This window comes from Physeter macrocephalus, chromosome 19 (assembly GCF_002837175.3).
Source record: "Physeter macrocephalus isolate SW-GA chromosome 19, ASM283717v5, whole genome shotgun sequence".
Taxonomy (NCBI): Eukaryota; Metazoa; Chordata; class Mammalia; order Artiodactyla; family Physeteridae; genus Physeter; species Physeter macrocephalus.
In genome coordinates, this window is record NC_041232.1 from 5,168 (window position 1) to 25,245 (window position 20,078).

Genomic DNA, 20,078 nt, shown 5'->3' on the forward strand with positions numbered 1-20,078 from the left:
TTCGTAGGTTTTGGTTTGGGAGGGGGAAGAGGATGTTTTACACGGTTAAGCTTGGGACGGGGGGCAAATCCCCCATGTACTTTTTCAAGGCAGAAGCACAAAATTACAAAACAGATCAGAAGAGATGTAGTCAGCTTCCTGGGCGCAGCACTGCCCTGCAGCGCTGTCTTGGTGTTGTTCCATGACCCTGTCATGGCACAGAGGCTCCAGGTTGGCTTCCAACAATATATAGTATATATATGCAGGTGGCCAACACTGGCAAACAGGGCAGATATTCCTAGAATTTTAACCTTTGTAAGAGTTACTCCAGACAAACTGCTATAAGTGTCAGAAAGCAGTCATGTCCTCACTTTGTATCTTCTTCAAGGTTGTCCCCCAAAATAAAGCCCTTTGTTTCATTCTCCTGATTGTCACTGAACAAGGATTTGTCCAAATAGTCACCACCTATTTGAGTGCTGTTCGGGGTTGGGGGACAGTGCCATGACAGGTCCTAGTCCCTCGGAGTCTGAGGAGATTGAGTGTCCAACATTTATCACAGTGGCCAGCACAAAGCAGGACCTGGGACATTGCTGATTTCTGTTTATATTGTGAATAATTTCTCTACAGATACATTCCTGATATAAAAACATCCACTGTCCAGGGTGGAGCTCCTCCCTCAGTGCCAGACTGGTCGCCACAGAGACTGAAAACCCCCTTCCAGCCCCACCAGCAAGGCGCATCTGGTCCCCTCCAGAGTTATTTAGACAACTTCTTGCATGTGGGTTTAAGAGCACCCGTGGTGTCAAAGGTGGTTCTGCATTTCTTTGATTGTTGTCAAATCTTCACCTCTTCACTGACATGCAGGCTTTTCTTATTCCTTCTTAGCCTGTGGCATCTAGATCACCTTTCTGAGGCAGAGACCAGGTGCCTGGTCTAAATCCCAGCTCTGACCTGTGGGGCCGCTCTCTGGTCTGAGTTTCTTCACCTGTAAATTGAGAAAACTAGGTTTTTTGAGGATTGAGTTAATACATATAAAGCAAAATATGTGTATGTTAAAAAAAAAAACTACTACAGTTACTACTTATCAGGTGTTTTTAATTTATCCTTCACTTTATTACTTTTTAGTATTTGCTAGGTAACAAAACTTTAATAATCAAGGGTTGGGGATTTTTTTCTCAGAAAATTGTCCTGATTTGGTTTTGGTATGTTGTTTTCTTTTCCTATGTTAGTTCTTTTTTTGTGGTGAATTGTTAAATTAATTCTTTGATAAATGTGGAACTCACTCCAAAGTGCCACATGACATACAGTCTGAAGTGGTTGGTTTTCCAGCCGCAGTGATTACAGGGTTCTGCTGTCCCTCATTTATCCTAATTTCAAAAAATTGGTTTATTGCTCTAGTGAACACTACCTGGCTTTTAAATTTCTGGCTTTGTCTTATTGTGCAAATGTGTGACTGTTTGTGTGTGTGCCTAGTTCTTTAACTCTGTTCAGTTACTACATGGCCTGGAGAAATCATTTGCTTAGATTTTTCAGCTCTAAAACCCATGTTTGCAGAATATAATTGTTATTTCTCTTTTGACGACCTTACCTTTCCTTCTCAAACAGTTACTGCAACGGCTTTGAACGTTCTGGTAAAAATGGGTGTAACGATGGTTGTAGTTTTTAATTTTATGTATTTGTTTGTTCCTTGGATGTCAGGTACACAATTTTTAATCATCCCCAACCATTGGCTTCCTTTCTTTTAGGTGCAAATATTAAGCTTGTCTTATTTCTGTGTACTTCAAACCTTTTTTTTTTTTTGTGGTATGCGGGCCCCCCCCTGCCGTGGCCTCTCCCGTTGCGGAGCACAGGCTCCGGACGCGCAGGCCCAGCGGCCACGGCCCGCGGGCCCAGCCGCTCCGCGGCACGCGGGATCCTCCCAGACCGGGGCGCGAACCCGGCCCCCCTGCATCGGCAGGCGGACGCGCAACCACCGCGCCACCAGGGAAGCCCCCAAACCTCTCTTTAAAGACTCTTCTTTAAAGTAACATCAATTTGTTTTTACTTTTCCCTCCATTTCTAGGCCCCTGACGTTTATGGGGTCGCAGACGAAGAAGGTGCTGCTCACACCCCTCATGCATCCTGCTCGCCCCTTCCGGGTCTCCAACCATGACAGGAGCAGTCGCCGAGGGGTGACCGCCAGCAGCCTGCAGGAGCTCCTCACCAAGGTACCCCCACCAGCCCACATGGGTCCCGGGAACAAGCCAGTGCGAGACAGAGGGTCTGTGTCCTGGCCTCAGAGGGTCTGGGGGAGCCTTCTGACATTAAAGGGAATATTGCTGTGTCCCTGTCCCATAAAAGACTTAGGTACAGAGACGAAAACCTTCAAAGTAGCCATCAATTGATAATGTGGCTTTGGTTCTTTGACAGGGGGAATATAGGAGGGTAAAAATCAATAGATAATGTGGCTTTGGTTCTTTGACAGGGGGAATATAGGAGGCAGCAACTGTAGAAATCTGGTTTTGGTTATAAAGGCCAGGGACGAATTGTCCTTAACCTAAAACAGCGTCCTCGACTGCCAGATAAGGAAGAATCATAGACTCTCATCGGAGACGAGAAATGAGAATCCAACACGCCGTCTCTGAAGCGACAGAGATGTGGGCTCTTTAAGTATCACAGATACAGGGTCGTTCTTTTTATTTGTCCAAATAAGCAGGACATTTTAGAAACTGAATATTATTCAGTGTAATCCCTTATCTCACGTTGTTGAAACCTCTGAAGAAGTTAAGTCCGTTTGATTTTTTAACTTCTTTTCCAAGCAAAGGCTGAGTCATAGACACCAGGTAAGGTACATCTTTACCATTTAAAACCCTCAAAATCGGCCAACACTTCTGAAACCATGACTTAGTTGATGCCATGGATTGGTCCAAACGGAGTCTCTCACTTCACCCCGTGATGCTGGTGTGTTCTGACCTAGACCCTGGATGCCCTGGTTATCGCCAGCGGACTGGTCATGTTGGTGTTGGAGGAGGACGGCACCGTGGTGGACACGGAGGAGTTCTTCCAGACCCTGGGGGACAACACGCACCTCATGCTCCTGGAGAAGGGACAGAAGTGGACACCGGTAAGCGTGTTGTCTGGGCGGCTTCTGGGAAGGCTTCTCACCTATGGAAGTGCGGTCCCCACTTTGGGGTTGACTGGCCCACTTTCCAAATACTTCCTTTGTGTTCACCTGATAACTGGATCTCCTACCCTCCAGGGAAGCTTTCAACTATTTCTAGGAAACTTGGCATCTTTGTGAACCTGGACTATGTGATTTAGAGCCAGTAATTCTGAGGGTCAGGCTTTGGCCAGTGAGGGGCTACAGATCCTGTTAGAGTGTGTGGATATGACCTGTGACCACTCACTGTCTGTGACCTCAGGAGGTGGCGAGCTGACACAACTGGTAAAATTAGGGAGGGGTGTGTAGGTGTAAACACAGTGATTTAGGCAAGCAAAGAGGTAGAATAAAGGGTTTTATTTCTGAGAAAACTATAGGTTATATATCTTGGAAAACACTGCCACCGTAAAACACCTAAAAATGTAAAGCAAAATATTCAAACATCTTTTTATATGCCTAACTGACCTTCAAGAAAGGGAAATCCTCAGAATCCAACATTTTATGGAAACCAGGATCCAGAGAGGGAAGCAGGCAGGGAAGCTGGCTTCTCCCCTATGGGCAGCCAGTGACCCCAGCTCTGCTGGATGCTGGGTGGACAGCTTCCCAGAGCTCTCTCCTGAGCACCTGGCCTCAAGCTGCCCCCCTGAGGCTTTAGGGACCGCTGAGTCCCAAACCACGCAAGCTGGAGTGTAGTTTACAGAGACCTGGCGAGGAAGCACCAGTGGACGGGGTTTATTCACTGATGCTCCTGACCCAGCTGGTCCCTCTCTCCAGCCCCCATGACCCACGTCCTCATCCCCAAAACCCAGAAATGTGTCACTTTACGTGGCAAGGGGGATTTGGCATGGGGTGATGATCCTGGATTGCCTGGTGGGGTGGTGTCATCACAGGGTCCTTGTAAGGGGGACACAGGAGGGTCAGCGAGGGCGGAAGCAGAGAGAGGAGTGACGGGAAGGCGGGCCACGGGCCGAGGGACAGAGGCGCCTCTGGAGCCGGTGCGGCAGCCCCAGCAGGACAGCGTGCGGCCCACTCAGGACCTCCAACCCCCAGAACTGTCAGAGCATGAGTCTGTATTGCTTTCAGCCACTCAGCTTGTGGCCATTGGTCCCAGCAGCCCCAGGAAACTAATTCAGAAGGGAATGGTCTGTTCTGTTTGTTTTGCGAGTGAAATCCTCTTTTACTTAGTGGGGGAGTCGGTCGCCATGTGACAGGTTGAAGCCCCCGCGTGGTGGGCGCTGAGCTGGGGGTCAAGGTGGTGACAGGAGGCTGTGGACGAGAGTGGCACCGATATGGTGGTTCTCGCGGTGGGAGGAGGCTTCTCTGTCTGGTAACAGCCTGGTTGACATGAGTCTCACGCGGGGTCTTAGGCGTCTGGACCTCCTTCCTTCAGGGATTGTAAGTCCTGCCCCACTTGTAGGGGTTTCTCAGTGAGGCTACTTGACTTGACTTGGCCAGAACTTCCAAGAAGTAGCCGCCAGGGGTCTCCCTTCCTCAATCCAAAGCCTTGGAGCCTGTCCCGTGGGGAGCAGGTCCTCAGAGCATCTTCAGGGGGCTCCTGGGTCCAGATGATGGAAACCACACCCCCATTAGGTCCCGAGTTTGGGGAGGCATCTCGATTTTGACTCAAGACCAAGGATGTTGGGGGAGTGAGATTAAAACTTTCATGCGTCAGAGAGGAGCTATGGCAGGGGCTCAGGTGGAACTCACCCCTTGATTCTGTAATCTTAATTTTTACTAACGTTTCCTAAACGACAGACACACCCCCTCCGAGGCAGCAGGACCTCGGTGTGCTAGTCGATGGGCTGCAACCATCGTGTGTCCAAGTGGGTGGGGGGTGGGGGTGACGGGAAGAGAAGAGGGGCTCCAGCAAGAAGGGTTTGGGTGCTTTTAGGGGAATTTAAGGTTTAAATTCAAATTTAGTAGATTTTTGTCAGACAGTTTAACACTCACAGCCTCAACTACTCCCAACACCTAAGGTTCATGAAAGTTGTACCTCTATTTGAATCCCGGACACTGCAGGATCATGTTGCCGCAAACCCACCAGGACGTGTGCCTGGGACAGCTTTGTTCTCTCGTTTCTTCTTAAAGCTTCTGTGGGAAGACTGTTTATAAACCTGGGATTTATAGAGGTCTCTGACCTTCTCTCCCAACCACAAGGGTCTCAGGTAGACCGAGAGTAGGTCCCACTAGTGTCCGCAAGAGACCCACCTTCCTCCAGGGCAGGAACTAGAAATCAGGGGAGCCCACAATTTATCACACGCCACCAGCCCTGGCTTAGCCGTGGATTCTGGCACTTTCCATGGTGCCCGCTGGCCGTCAGGCGGGCTGTGGCACAGTCGTCAGCAGGCAGCCGCGTGGCCCTAGGTGACCAGGGTGAGTGCGTTTCCACCTCAAGTCACCGGCACAACTCTCCACTGACCCCTGGACCCTGAAGCCGAATCACACTCATCTCCGGTCACTGAACAGAGCAGCTTGGAGGAGGGCACTTTCTTATGGGTTTGGACCCCATGGCAACATAAGCACACTGATCTGCTGGAAACATTCCTCGAATAGTTAGCGGCTTAGTCACAGATTTTAAGCTGACAGGACAGCTGAAACCAGCCTAAAACCAGAGGCACAGGATTTGTTGGTCACAGCGGGGCCAGTGCTGCAGGCTTTCTTCCTCCACGGCTCTAGGGTGGTACCTACATCCCAGCCCGCCAGCTGCCAAAGAGACAGGGGATCGTGAGAGTCACCTTCGACTTGTACAAGCTGAACCCCAAGGATGTCATCGGCTGCCTCAACGTGAAAGCCACTATGTACGAGATGTACTCGGTGTCCTACGACGTCCGGTGCCCGGGTCTCAAGGCCCTGCTGAGGTAACAGACTTGGGGACCAGAGAGTCTGGACATGGCGGGCAGCCCGTCCCCAGCCCCTTGAGCCCCGGCCTGACTCTCACTCGTGTTGTCATAAAAACTCTTACGCCACAGACTTACTCAGAAATCAAAAACTTGAGCCAAAATACATAGTTTTCTCCAAAGACCAATAAATACGAAATGGAAAGAAAACCTAAATAATAAATAGGAAGAAGAACCAAATTTCTTTTAAAAGCTAGAGCTGTGCATTTAAAAACCTTATTTCTCAGCAATGACAGCTAAAACCCGAGCCAAGGAGATTCTGACCTGGTTTGTGCAGATTAGCCCCCAAACCTGGATGAGGACTCGCACACGTAGTTCTGTGTTACGGAACTTGAAGCTGGTGGGCAGGAGGCGCTGGTCTTGCCCCTCTCCATGCACTGCCAGAGCACCCCTGCCCCACAGGTCAGGCCTGGAGAAGATGGGTCCCGATCTGTACCCCAAAACAGTTTGAACAAATTCTCTGTGTGCACCAGGAACACTCTTGACACCCGGCCTGTGAGCCCTGCACCAGGGGTTCCCACCCAGCCTTGCTTCTGAGCAGCCAGCTGTGTGACCTTTAACAGGTTACTCAACTTCTCTGAGCCTCAGTTTCATCATCTTTAAAATGAGGAGTTTGCTTCCAAGTTCTCTGATCGCATAGGCCCTAAATACACCTGCTTCCAGCCCTCCGTTAATCCATCACTGAGCCTCTGAAGAAGGGATTCGGGTTGGGGGGATGCAGGGAGAGGGTGACAGGAGCAGGAGGTCTTTGAAGTTCGCCTGAGAGGTGCCACGTGACACCTGATGCCTCCTGCACAGCTCCCCGGCAGGGCCTGCCTGCTTCTCTGGGGCGCTGGTCCCCTCCTTCCGCTCTCCCAGGACCGCTTCCCTGAGGGAAGCACAGGGCAGGGTAGTGCGGGCAGGGAACGAGGCTTTCCTCATTCTGGAAATGAGGCTGGTCCTTCTGACGGGGCTGCACGCCCGGTACATGGTCGTGTGGGCAGACGGTGGCTTCCTTTGGCCTCCTTTCCCACCCAGAGTCACTGAGGCCTGGTCCCAGACAACAGTTACTGTCCTGCTGCTGGAATCTGCACCTCCCCCCATTCCCCATTGAGCTTCCTCTTTTTGCTGAGACAGGAGAGAACAGCTTGATTGCTTGATCTTTCAAGTGAGACGGGAGAGTTACTACAACTTAGATAAGTGTAAAGAAAGTGAACCCACCTCAGCAAAATCTTTCCGGAGAGACGGCCCAGACTTATTGTCACTGATTCTCACCATCTGGTGGATCTGAGGGTGGTGCGAGCAGCTGCAGGAGGCCCCCAGATATGAGGCTTTGCCGGCCAGGCCCCGTGGGGATGCCAGGAGTGGAGGTCCCCACCAGTGCGGCCGAGCCCCTGGTTCCTTGTGAAGGGACGGACCTTAAAATGCGTGGAATTCCTCAGCTTTGGACTTGGTAGAGAATAAGAATTTGAGTTAGAGCTATTTTTCAGTCTGAAACAACACGAATGCCAGGTCAGCCTTGGGCTCAGATGCCCAGGGTCGAGTTGGGGTGTCCCGTCCGCCCTAAGCGAACTGGGTCACAGGGTCTCAATGGCAGGTGTGTTGAGTCCTCTCCAGCCTGGGGTTCCTTTCACCCCGACTCAACTGAGTTCAGCCACAAGCTCCACAGCCCCGGCAAGGCCGCCAGGGTTAGCAAGTGGCCAAAGGAGGACAGAGCTTGTGCTGCCCGGGCCGCCCGCTCAGCGTGTTCCAGTGACTTGGTGACAGGCCACATTCGGGAGAGGCCAGGGGACGAGTGGTCCCAGGCCAGTGGCAGGGGAGCTGCCGGAAACGCAGAGTCCCAGGTCCCACCCAGACCTCTGGAGCCGGCGCCCGCATCTCAGCGATGGGGGGCTGTGCCCTGGGACCTGGGACTGGAAAGTGCTGGGATGTGGGCTGTGTGGCCCTGAGCGCATGTGGGGGTGGGAGTGGGCAACCCCTGTCCTCTGCCCCACGGGCCCGGACTGCCACCCCGCCCGACCGCCCCGTCTCTTGCAGGAGCCTGCTGTGGTTCTTGTCTCACACCGCCCAAGTGACCGGCCAGTGTCTCGTCCACACGGGCACCTACATGCTCCGAGTGCTGGCTGACACAGAGGAGCGGGCGGTGCCCGGCTCGCGCCCTCGCCGGGTGATCATGAGTGGATAGGGGCGCACAGTGCGGAGTCTCCGCTGGCCTCAACCCCGCAGGTCCCTCTCCAGGGGACGCATCTGGAAGACACTGTGTTCCCACCACGTGTCCCCTGCTCAGGAATGGGTGGGGATGGGGTGGGGGGACGGAGGCAGCACAAGGCCTGCGGCTCGACAATAAACCAGTCAAGAGAGTCGCTGTGATACCGCACTTCTTCCTCCTGTCTTCTTCGTGTCAGAAAAGCACACAAAACTTGCAGAAGCAAAACTCAGCCAGAGATGCACTGCTAACGCGTGCAATCACTTTTAAGTCTGTCAGGAGACAGGAGGGTCAGATGTTACTGTGGGGTTTTATAATGTCGGTCCTGAATGAGCCCAGTGACCTGAAAGCCTCTGGATCTGAATTTTTGGAGGTGATCAAGCTGCACTGGCAACCTTTCCTTAAAACAAAGCTGCTCCAAACCGGGGCTTGATGCAGGACGGGCATGGCGGAGTCGGGCGGGACCCCAGGCCACGAGGGACGCGGGGCGAGCCCCGACCACACGGCTCGGGAGGGGGCAGCGCGGCTCCCGGTGGGGGGCGGGGGAAACGGGGCGCTGCTGCTAGACTAGGAGACCCGCAGGAGCCAGGTGCCATTCGGATCTGTGGCTTTCCTCCTAAGAAACGCTGCCACAGAGGCCTGTCCCCTTCCTGGCTGACAGCCCAGGACAGTGGGAGACACCACAGCTTGTCCCAGAAGCACAGAACCGCCCGCAGTCAGACCCCTGGGCCCGGACTCGTGCTCCCCCGCCCCCACCCCCATCACAGCCCGGATCCCCTCGGACCCCTGCTACGCCGACCTGACTCCCACCCATTCCCTGCTTCACACGCCCAGCAGCAGGGCTGGGAGCCCAGGACCACAGGCAGGAGGGGCAGAAGTAAAGGAATTGCAGCCGCATTCCTCAGAGCACAGCCTCTTTTTCAAACAGAGCAAAATAAAAAGGCATCTCAGGGCCCCCCTTCCCCTCCTTCTGGGGGAAATGCAGCGGGTGGGGAGGTTGGCAGAGGTGGGTGGTGCTGCCACCGGCTCCGCGGGCTCTGCTGTGAGCGCTTCCCTTACAAGGAGCTCTGCTGGAAGCCCTTCCCGAGAGACGGAGGAGGACGGAAATGGCTTTCCAGCGCCTTCCGCTGGGCGGCTTCTGCCTCTCTCTGACCGAGGGCTGCATCACTTCCCAGGGATTTGGCCTCCTGGAGAGGGGTGGCCCGGCTTCCAAAAAAGGAATTTCACTCAGTGCCCTGATGCCTTGACTCAGCCCTCTCTCTGACTCAGCACCCTTTCCTTACTGCGTCCAGGGGCTCCCTGGCCTGTTCTAAGGGGGATTAAGCAGGAGGAGAATGTGGAACGGACAGGGGTCTTGGAAGCGGGTTACATTCAGAAGAAGGACGGCTTAGAGTCTGGGAGTTTCTGAACGAGCTCCTCCACAAAAACCTGCATCCACCCACCGGCCTCCTGTCTCCTGCTCCCTCGTGATGAATAAATTGTGTGCAAAAAGAAAACTGGACGTTTCCTCTCTCCTTTCTGCCATCTTCCTCTCTGGGGATGCGCGTTCCTTCCTCCGATGATTGATGATCGTAGTTTGTACAAAGGAGCTGGATTTTGCTCTGGCAGGTTTCAGTCACTCTGCGGCAGGGACCCCGGGGCCTCGTCACCAGCAGGAGCTCAGTGCTCTCTCTGGGTGCTGCGCCCTCCCTTCTGTGCAGTGAGGCCCGCAGATGGCCAGAGCTTCCGACCCGCACGCCTGGGGGCTCCCCTCCCAGCACACCACCCAGACCCCGGTGACGGCAGACAGAGCAGGGCTGGCCTCAGGGCTCCAGAGATGGAGAGGAAGCCAGGCACCACGTTGCCCTGAGCTGCGACGGGTAAAGGCATCCTTTTTCCTCTCCATGTCCTCAGGCCACATTTCCAGCATCCCCAGAACAGTCAAGGGCAGGGCCGGTGTCCCCAGCTGTCCAGCTGTCACCACCTGCTGTGGGATTCCTCAGGCCTGCTGAGGCTGGCCAGGCCTGTCCAGGAGGCAGATGGCCTCATAAAAATAGTCGGGGGCCTCAAGGTGCCACTTTTCCAGCTGTTGTGTTGAGCGGAAGCCAGATTTGCGGGGGCGGGAGCCTCAGTGAAGGCAGCGGGGCAGCTGCATTGGAAGGCTGGGCCGGCGGGGGGCGGGAAAGTCTCACCCAACAGAAAAGTCTTGCGACCCCCCAGCCCGCCCTGGAATGAGCATCCGACACAATGGTTCTCCTGTTCATCAGTTTCTAGTCAATCCCGTTGCAGCTGAAACAGGTCATATAGGCAGAGCTGCAGAGCTCCGGCCTGTCTCCTGCTCAGGAAGCCAGGGTCTAGGCGGTGGGTTACGGGTTCAGTGAAGTCAGGTGAGGACGTCTAGTGGCTGCTGGTTGTACCTGAGTCAACAGTCGTACAGCTCACACCTGAGAACTGGGGGAGGGTTGACCTCATGTTCAGCGTTCTTACCCCAATCAAATGAATTTAAAAAACAAAAGAAGCTGGGGTCAAAATATGTGGCTCGATGGTTTACTTGGTTTCCTCACCTGTGAAGGTGCAGTGGGTACCTGCCTGGAGACGACGGTGGGTGAACACATCGCGGAAGGACCAGGCCCCCTCCCGGCACTGGGACCCTCTGTTTCTCCCTGGACAGGATGAGCGAGCCACGTGGCAGGTATCTGGGAGTTGGTCACACATAGATTTAGGAGGGAAGGGCTATAGAATCGGGGTGAGCTGAGCCGTGGGCGTGGGTGGGGAGGGATGTTTTCTGAATCTGGGGCCAGAGGGGCCTGTGGGCACCAGCGCTGCCGCCACCCACCGCATTCTTGGCAACAGCTGAGACAGCTGGAGGGCGGGCTCGGCCTGAGCTGCGTCTGACTCTCCAAAAAGCCAGGGCTCTCTTGTGGGGAAGAAGGAAGAAGAATTCACACGGCTTCACATCGGTACTACGTACCTTATCTCAGGCACCCTCCCAGCAAGGCTGTCAGCAGAGAAAGCCGCCCAGCCCAGAGCCTCCGAAGAGGGAAGGCATGCAAGGCCACTCCCCACCTGCCCTCCATGCCCACCACCCCTGCAGGGAGCAGTCAGGACCAGACACAAACCAGCAGGAGAGGTGGGAAAGCAATTAGGGCAAATACCTGGAGGATCATAATCAGCTGTGAATGATTCTGACTCTTTTAAAAGCACCACCTGAATTTATATTTAACTCGAACAAAACCCTGGTGGAAACCTCTTTGTTTAGGGAGGCATTATACAATTCTTCTTCATTTCCCATTGTAATATTCTGGGCCCCCCTTTCAGAAAAGGAAAGTCCTTCGAGGCTGTGAATTCTGTGCCTGTTTTCTTCCTTCACAATCACTTACTCAGTGCAGTTGCATGTTAAGTCATGTGCTGAGTATTACAGGCAACACGCAGGAAGTCTAGTCTCCAACCTGAGGAACTTATAACCCAGCCCAGGAGGCAAGACTTCTAAACGTGGAATGCCTGGGCACCTGGCAGGTCGGTGGGCGCATGGTGTGCGGTTGGTGCAGACATGGGGCAGGGAGCAGACGAGAGCTCAGCCCTGACACACCTACTCAGTGCTTCACATCCAACTGGAATCTGGGACCAGAAAAAGGGCCCAACAGAGCATTGCACCTGCAGGTGGCGATGATGTAGATTAACTTAATTTAATCCAATCTACAGGTTTATGTAGCAAAAAGACAAACATTCCCATTTGTGCTTTTAGTTGTGAAAGTGCAACATAGCTCCCACGTCTTGCCAGGACTCGTTGGTTCGGCCAGCCAGCCAACCCTGCCCGTGCTTTCCTGGGGGTCTGCTCTGCCTGTGCAAACAGGTCGTGTCGAATTCTCCTTCAGCCATTTCCACAAGCCTGCACTCACACACTCACGGGCAGCCTGCTTCCTTAATATTAACATGAAAATTGTAAGCATGATGGCGATCACTATTTGTTCCAGCACATCACATTATTATAAATGTTATTTTTCGTCTGTTGCAGACGTTACTAAACCTCGCGAGGATTATAGTCAGGACCTAACGGTGTCCGGGATGCAGTAAGGACTGTTGAAGAAAACAGGGAATAAATCAATGAATCATCATTGAAGACTTAAACAGTATCCTACGACAGGAGCAGGTGGGACCCAGCCCTGACCTTAGCAGCCTTGCTGACAGTAAGCGGGTCTGAGGGCCAGGCAAGGTTCCAGGGGGCGGTTCCCGGGGAAACGCACGGCCAATTTTCCCCGTACTTCTCACCCCCTTCAGCACGGTGCTCTGTTTGCCCCTCTCTGTGCCCCTCTCCCCTTTTCTCCTCCTGCCCTCTTCTCTCTTTCCCGACTAAAAGGTGGAACTTACTGTTTGTTCTATCAACTAAGTCAATATTTGATTTTAAATAAAAGGTGGCTGAGTATATATTTCTCCATCATACACACACACAAAAAAACAACTACCTTCCAAATCACATAATCACTTAGATCAATTTCTATTTTGCTTAATGTCCCCTTAATTTTTTAGAGCCCAGTGGTCTCAAGCAAGCAAGCAAGGTTGCTTTCTACAACCCGGGACGGAGATGTGCGTTTATGGGGTAGCAACCGCACATGCCGAGCGCCTGCTCTGTGCGGGGCGCCAAGAGAGAAAGAAGACTTTCCATATCCCCCCACAATATGCCCAGCGACCCTGCGGGGCTGCAATTACAGCCCACATCACCCTGCGGCAGAGCCGAAATGAAGCCCACCTGCCCGACCTCAGACTCCCCGCGGCACTGACCTTTCTTAGTGGTGAGTTATGTGCCCCAATGTCCCCAAGGAGAGGACACAGCAGAAGTCACAGAGAAGGGGACAGAGAACACTGCAGTTCTCCTGCGGGGGGTGCGGATGAAATGGCAGGGGGAGGCATGCTGGGCAGAGCCAGTGGGAGAGCACCACCCATTCCCTCCCCACCCCCCGGCTGGGTGCCATCCTGCGGCTCCCGGGCCACCTCCACCTGGATGGGCTCTGGCCTGCAGTCCCCGCAAAGGCCTTCCTCTTAGAGGGAGGGACATCAGGGCTAAGAAAAGACAGCAGGAAGTATGTCCAAATGTTATTAATTAATTAATGGTGTTTGGGGGTTGGATGTTGTCTTTTGTTAGTTTTCAGTCTTTCCCAACTTTTCTGAAGCTTGTCTATTGCTCGCCTTTTTAGAAATTGTGGTAAAAAGCACATCACCTGAAATGCACCATTGTGGCCCTTTTTAAGTGTTCAGTTCAGTGATGTTCACTTCATCCACATTGTTGGGTACAGATCTCCAGGACTTCATATCTTGCAAAACTCATCCTTTAGTTTTTTGGGTTTTAAAAAAAATTATTTATTCATTTATTTATTTTTTTGGCGGTTTTGGGTCGTCGTTGCCGCGTGTGCGCTTTCTCTAGTTGCGGCGAGCGGGGGTTACTCTTTGTTGTGATGCGCGGGCTCTAGGCACGCAGGCTTCAGTAGTTGTGGCTCGCGGGCTCTAGAGCACAAGCTCAGTAGTTGTGGCGCATGGGCTTAGTTGTTCCGCGGCATGTGGGATCTTCCAGGACCAGGGCTCGAACCCGTGTCCCCTGCATTGTCAGGCGGATTCTTAACCACTGTGCCACCAGGGAAGCCCCATCTTTAGTTTTTAATGAAAAATAATATAAAGACTATTTTTAAAAATATTACCTGCCCAAGGCCAGTCCTGAAAGCTGCTGGGCCTCAGCTGGTTTAAAAAACCCTGGTGAAGGCTTGTCTCCTCACCTCCCCCTCCCCAGCCCCTGATGGGAACCCTACAGAGCTGGTCTCAGTTGGCGGCCCCCGGACCCCCACCCCATCCAGCACTGTGTCCCCTCCACCCTCCTCACTGATGGCTGCTGCCTCTGCCCCAGCCCCGCACACCCTGCCTGTGTGTCTGAGATAAGGGGCCGGGGCGGGGGGAAGCTCTGGACACCTGGCTGCAGAGCCCTTGACCCCCACATGCTGCAGAGGGAGAAACGGGCTCCGTGGTCACACGGCTTGTCAGGGGGTCACGGGGGACCAGATCCCAGGGTTCTGTCACCCCGTTCAGAGCCCATCCTTTTACAAGAAGCTGAAGATGGTTACACTGGGCCGGGGATCAGAGAAGGTGGTCAGGATGGAGCCGACTCCACGTTTCGGAAAATAAGGAATGCAGAGGGTGAGGCTTGGCTGGTGAAAGCCATTGGGTTCGTTACGGGTGAGACGTTGTTTCTCTTTGCTACAGAACGTGGTAACAATTCCGTTATCATCCGCTCACATCTGTTATAAATTTGGTTTTCTAGACTCAGCTTTATACATGAATTTCTTCTTCATTGTGCACTTCCTGGATACATGCTCACTACTTCCTTAAAAACAGATGACTCAGGACTATCAGATTGCATTTTAGGTGAGCTGGGTTTTGTCTGATGTAACTTAGGATGGGTGTTGATCAGTCGTAGGATGTGAGAGCTGGCAGGGCATTTAAAGACCGTCTGGTCCTACTCACTCACCTGCAAATGAGGAGACTGACTTGTCTGAATGTAGAGCTTCCAGGAGGCAGGGTTGAGCATCTCGTCAGAGTTTCAATTCACTTCCCGCGCGCGCGTAGAACAGAACAGGCTGCAGTCACCCTCCGTGCGGCCTTCCTCTGGCCCTCCAGGGGTTTACCATCACACATCCCACCCTGTCTGGACTCTTTTCTAGAAAAGGCACAGAAAACGGGGTTGTACTTTTGTTCCCAACCCTGCACAAGATCGGCCGAGGTGGGGTGTGTGTGTGTGGGGGGGTGCCTGTCACCTGTTCACCACCGTCCAGGTGAACCCAACACAGAGGCAGGTGGGGCGGGCAGAGCTGTGAGCGAGAGCCCGGCCTCCTTTGATGTCCAGTTATCCTACTAGTTGGGCAGCCTGGCGGTTGACTGCATCCCAGCCAGCACGGGGCCGGCACAGGATAGACACACAGCTCACGCTGGTGGGTTGAGTTGGACTCGAAGGAGCTGTGTCCCCAGCTGCCTGGTGACCCTCATGGAAGGAATAGGGATTCACATGCCATCCCCACACACACTTGGCTCCTGTGAACCAAGGGAACCTGCCCTGGTTTTGAAGACCTCCAGACTTTGGAAGCCCTTTGGGGACATCCTCCTTGTCCCTGGGAGCTGCCATCCTGGCCTCCGGCCACTCCACACTCCTCTGACCCTCTCTGTCCCCAGTCAGGAAGCAAAGCCCATCACCTCGCCATCACCTAGAGAGCCCTGGGACTGTTGCCGGCTGGCTGTGCTCCCCATTGGCCGGCTAAATCCTTCAGTTCATCCTCCACCACCACCATTTCATTTGCAGTTTCCAAACCAACGGGAGAGTTGAAAGAACAATCCCGAAGCAAAATGCACACCCACACCTTGTCTGGGCTGGGCTTTGTGAACACTCAGCCACATTTCTTCCCCTCTGAGCACACACGCCCACCCTTCCTATGAAGCACGTGAAAGCAGGCTGCCTGTACCCCTGACATCTCATTATCAAACTTAAAATAACATCCATTAGACATGATCCATGCTCCACACCTGTTCTCCAAAGGCCTGCTGGAGATGAAAACAACCGCAGCACTTGGATCCCATCAGGGCCGCTGTCTCTCCCTCGCGGTTCTTTCCCCTCCCTTCATCTTTTCAAAATCCTGAACAATCTTTGTGGCTTTATTCTGAACTCTCTTCGAGCTTCCCAGATCTTCTGTAATCAGATTTACACAGAAGTAAATAGGCCCTGCACCCTGTGACATGCTCATCCAGCAAGGCAGCCCCCTGGAGGCCCCCACTCTGGCCACCTTCCCTGTTGAGAAAGGGAGGCTCTTCATCCTGAAGTAAAACCGGAGGTGGTTGCTGCTGTTTGAGATGCTGAGCCTGGAAAGGCTGGTCTCATTTTTCAATGGAATAACTGAAATCCATGAGGCAGAGGGCAGCTCATCACGCAGAGGGCCGAATGGTCTAACCCGCACACCACCCCAAGCATTAGGTGCTCTGTGACCCTGTGTTACAGGGTCTGGGTCTCTGGCCCGGCCGTGATCACGCGAGGGATGCAGTCAGGCCCTGACCTCCGGGGGCCTCGCGCTGGGCAGGGCCGCAGCCCCTGGGCCTCTGGAATAAGTGTTCCTCTCACATCCACTTGGCCTGTGAGCCTGGTGTTCTGGTTGGTCAAATATTTGTTTAAATACTATATATGAAATACGACTTTTCCAAAGAATTAGAACCCAAGAAAATATACTTTCCTAGACAGCACGACGGGAGCCAGTATATAATAGGTCTGCAGGCTCCACTCGTAACCAGGACCCTCAGGTGGACCCACCAGCCACATTCAGGCTCCACGGACGCGGGCCCAGGGCCCACTTGCTAGATGAGCAGAACCTGAGCTCCCCTTTGCAGAACTTCCAGGGAGGGAGCTTTGACAGCTTCAGAACAGCTTTGTTGAAGGTGCAGATGGCAGAAAATCCCAAGAGTCAGCTCAGAGCCTCGGCACTCGGCACTCGGTGGCCCCTTCCCGCTCATCCCAGGAATCCAGACCTCCCTTCCCGCGCCCGCCACCCTCCATGGCACCGCCCAGCCTCCACTCCCGGTCCCAGCACCTGCCCCTGCCTGACAGAGCACGGGTGGACAGCCACTCCCTTCCCAAGCACTGTCCTTTGTCCACCAAGAGTCACATCACATAGAAGCACAATGGTCCCATGTCATTACACTTGTCAAAACCTAGGGTTTTAGCTGCAAATAAGGCCACAGGGGGCTATCACCAGCCTGGTCCCAGAGCTTGACCTGGTCCCTTGGGGTCTTTCTCCAGGGGCTCCTCAGGATTTGGAGAGGACAGGATGGAACCTACCTCCCCGTCACCATGACTTTCAGACACAGGCAGGGAGCAGTGAGACCTGTCCCCGGGGTTGGGGGTCTTTTTCCCACCTATATCCAGACCTGGGCAGTGGCCCCAGGTCCTTACCCCGCGTGGTGACCATCGAGGAAACAGGGCAGGGCGAGGGGCTGTGGGAGGTGGAAAGCGAGCAGACAGGAGGCGAGGACCCAGAACTCTGTCTCTGTCCAGACCGAGCCCTGGGTGGCACCCCTCCCACTTGGGGCCACCGAGACCTCAGGACTCCCTGCCCAGACATCCCTGAGCTTGCTTCAGGGCCCCCTCCTCCCACTACTGACTGTGACATGGAGTGTGGCCCAGGGATGTCCATAGTGGCGGGGGGAGAAGAGGTGGACCGAGGGTTGGTGTGCACAGGAGATGCTTCCCGCGTGGGACGCAGGAATGGTTTCCACAAACCTGATTTGTAGCTGCTGTGTCTTTAGCCTGCCTGTGCCCTTGCTTGGGCCCCGTCTGTGTTAGGGGCAGGGGACCCTTTCACTCCCACCTGCCTCAGCAGCAGTGACACCTAAACTTGGAGGGGTGGCATGCAGATTCTGTACAAAAGCATCTAGCACTGAGCCCTCGTCACCTCCCCCTCCCCCCTCATGGTGCAGGGGGCAGGCTGGGTCGCTGGTCAGCAGGGAGAGTCCATCAGAAACTCCAGTAAATCAGCCTCCCCCCTATCAAATCCAGGTGTCCCTGAGGCCATGCCGACACCTATTCTCTGGCTCCAGTGAACACCTTGGACTCAAATTCCACCCAAGGACTAGCTTTGGTGAGATGGCCCTTTCAACAAAGCACTGAAGCTGCCGACGTGGGCACTTCTCTTTACTCAGGGGCTTGATTCTGCAGGGACTGAGTGACCAGGCTCTTCCAGGAACCACAGGCCCTCCCTCCACTCCCTGCACCAGACTTAGCACCAGCACACAGATAAAGGGAGCATTTCTTTGGAGTCAATAATTAAATTAAGCGACAGCAACACGCAGGCTAAGCAAGGGTGCTGGGTTGTCTCGGGTCCTGACTGGGGGCATGGGCGGGGCTGTGCCCCCTAACCTGCTTTCCCGGGTACCCTGTGTGTAAAGAGAGGTATGGGGACCTACAGGAAGGCAGAGAAGCAGCATTGCAGGGGAGGGTGAGGGGGACAGGGCAGGGATCTTAAGGTTAAAGAAACTGACCCCTGAAATTGAGAACGTTTGAAAAACTCCAGAAGAAAACATTTTAAGTTCTCCACTTCTTTCAAACCACACACAAACACACACACACACACACACACACACACACACACACGTGTGCGCGCGCGCATTAGGACTTCCCCAGAGTTTTCACACATCTAAAAGGAAACTGGTGGTGCCAATGACAGAAGGGTTGCTTCCTCATCATGGGGCATTTCCACTTGGCTGGGGTGGGGCACAGCCCCCAGTTTCCACACTCTCCTCACCTGAAGTGTTCACGGGGAAACTCACACACACTCAGACTGAAGGTGCCAGGGGCTCAGATCCCCCAGGACAACCCTTTCCTTTTACAGACGCACAAACCCAAGCCCAGATGATCTGAGGTAGCACGGAGCTAGTTGGAAACGGAGTCGGGACTGAAATCCAAGTCACCCTGACTCACTGTAAGGTGGTCACTCCTTTCCACCACAGAGGAGCGCTTGGAAGGGGGACCGCTGCTCCTGAGAGTCTAATTCACGCTCAGAAGTGACCTCGACTCTCGCCTGGCACACAGGAGGCATTTGTGGCACAGAAATACCTGTGAGCCGCCTGGCCAGCTGGGCTGCCCACGGGAGTGGCATGGAGAATCCTGGGTGTCAGGTGGAGCCGTGCCCCTGGGAGGCTGGCAGCGGGGGCCCAGGCTGCTGGGGTGACAGCCCCTGGGGGTTGAGGACCACTGAGAAGGTAGGGTGGGGGACCCAGAACACTGATGCCAGCAGCTAAGCAGTAAAGACCGTTTACCTGCTGGAGGGGCTGTGGGTAAACACTGGGGAAGGGGAGGGCAGGGGTTCAGAAAGGTCGGGCTGCACCTTGTAAAGGGAACAGGAAACCAAGCTTTGCACAGAACTGTCTCTTGGGCCGGGGGAGGGCTTAGCTCATTCCACAGGGAACCCCCGACTTTCCGTGGCCCCAGCGGAGAGAGAAGACACACGAGCTCCCTAAGATTGAAGTTTCCTCCCTCCTCCAGCTTCGCACTTATTCACACGCAGGAGGTCCGCGTCCACACCCCCTCCCAACAGCAAGGGAGGCCCCGACCCAGCGATGGGGAAAGTGAGGAAACTAGGCGGAGAGCCCAGACCCCTGCCCCTTCCGGGGCCGACAAAGAGCCTTTCCTCCCAGATTCCGGATGGAGAGGCTGCGTTGGGGTATGTGTGTGTGTGTTCGTTTTCAGGTCCAGTCATGTGTTCACTTTAATCAAACTCCATCACAAACTGTTCCTAGTGCTCAGAACCGAAGGGCACCTGTATTTCGAGACGGATACAGTAGGGCGGAGACGTAAGAAGCCGTGCCGGAGCCTGAGTCGAAGGGCGGGGATCAGAGTCGCCCCGAAAAACTCCACTCCCGTGTCCCACAGCCCTCTATACGCTGGGTTTGAACCCGTGGCGGGCGGGGACCACGAGCACCCCTAGGCCCGCGGTCCGGGAACCCGCGACGGGTCTCCGGTTTCCCTCCGCGCGGGGCAGCGAAGGGGTGGGGGGAGAGCTTGTCCTTCCCGTCCTCCGCCCGCCCGCTGCGTCTCCGCCCCGACCCACTCGGGTGGGCGCCCCAAGGACCGGCTCTTTCCCGGCCCCCCAGCAGGGGTCCCTCCACTGTCCCCGGTCTGTTCTCCCTTCTGGGACCGCGCAGGGTCGAGGCGGCCCGGGAAGAAAGGCCCCTGGGTGGGGAGCCCAGGGCGCTCAGGCTGCGGGGAGGAGCGGAGGGAGGCGCACCGACCGCTGGGGGCGCCGGGTGGGGGCAGGGGGAAGGCGCAAGGACCGCGGGGGCGAGGGGGCGAGGGGGTGTGAGGCGGGAGCGGGAAGACCCGGCC

The 20,078-nt window shown here is 54.6% G+C and overlaps 1 protein-coding gene across 1 annotated transcript; it reads left to right on the plus strand.

Annotated features, from left to right (window-relative positions):
- The first annotated feature begins 14 nt into the window (after window positions 1–14).
- Window positions 15–8,687, plus strand: CIDEA (cell death inducing DFFA like effector a). Its single transcript, XM_024120876.3, has 5 exons — window positions 15–757; window positions 2,042–2,186; window positions 2,936–3,082; window positions 5,795–5,976; window positions 8,032–8,687. Coding segments are annotated over exons 1-5 (624 nt in total). The 5' UTR covers window positions 15–755; the 3' UTR covers window positions 8,180–8,687.
- The last annotated feature ends 11,391 nt before the right edge of the window (window positions 8,688–20,078 follow it).

Excerpts from the sequence above, each read along its gene's own strand:
- CIDEA (XM_024120876.3), top strand. Across the intron at positions 2,187-2,935 it reads TGCAGGAGCTCCTCACCAAG|ACCCTGGATGCCCTGGTTAT; the intron begins GTACCCCCACCA and ends GTTCTGACCTAG. Across the intron at positions 5,977-8,031 it reads GGTCTCAAGGCCCTGCTGAG|GAGCCTGCTGTGGTTCTTGT; the intron begins GTAACAGACTTG and ends CGTCTCTTGCAG.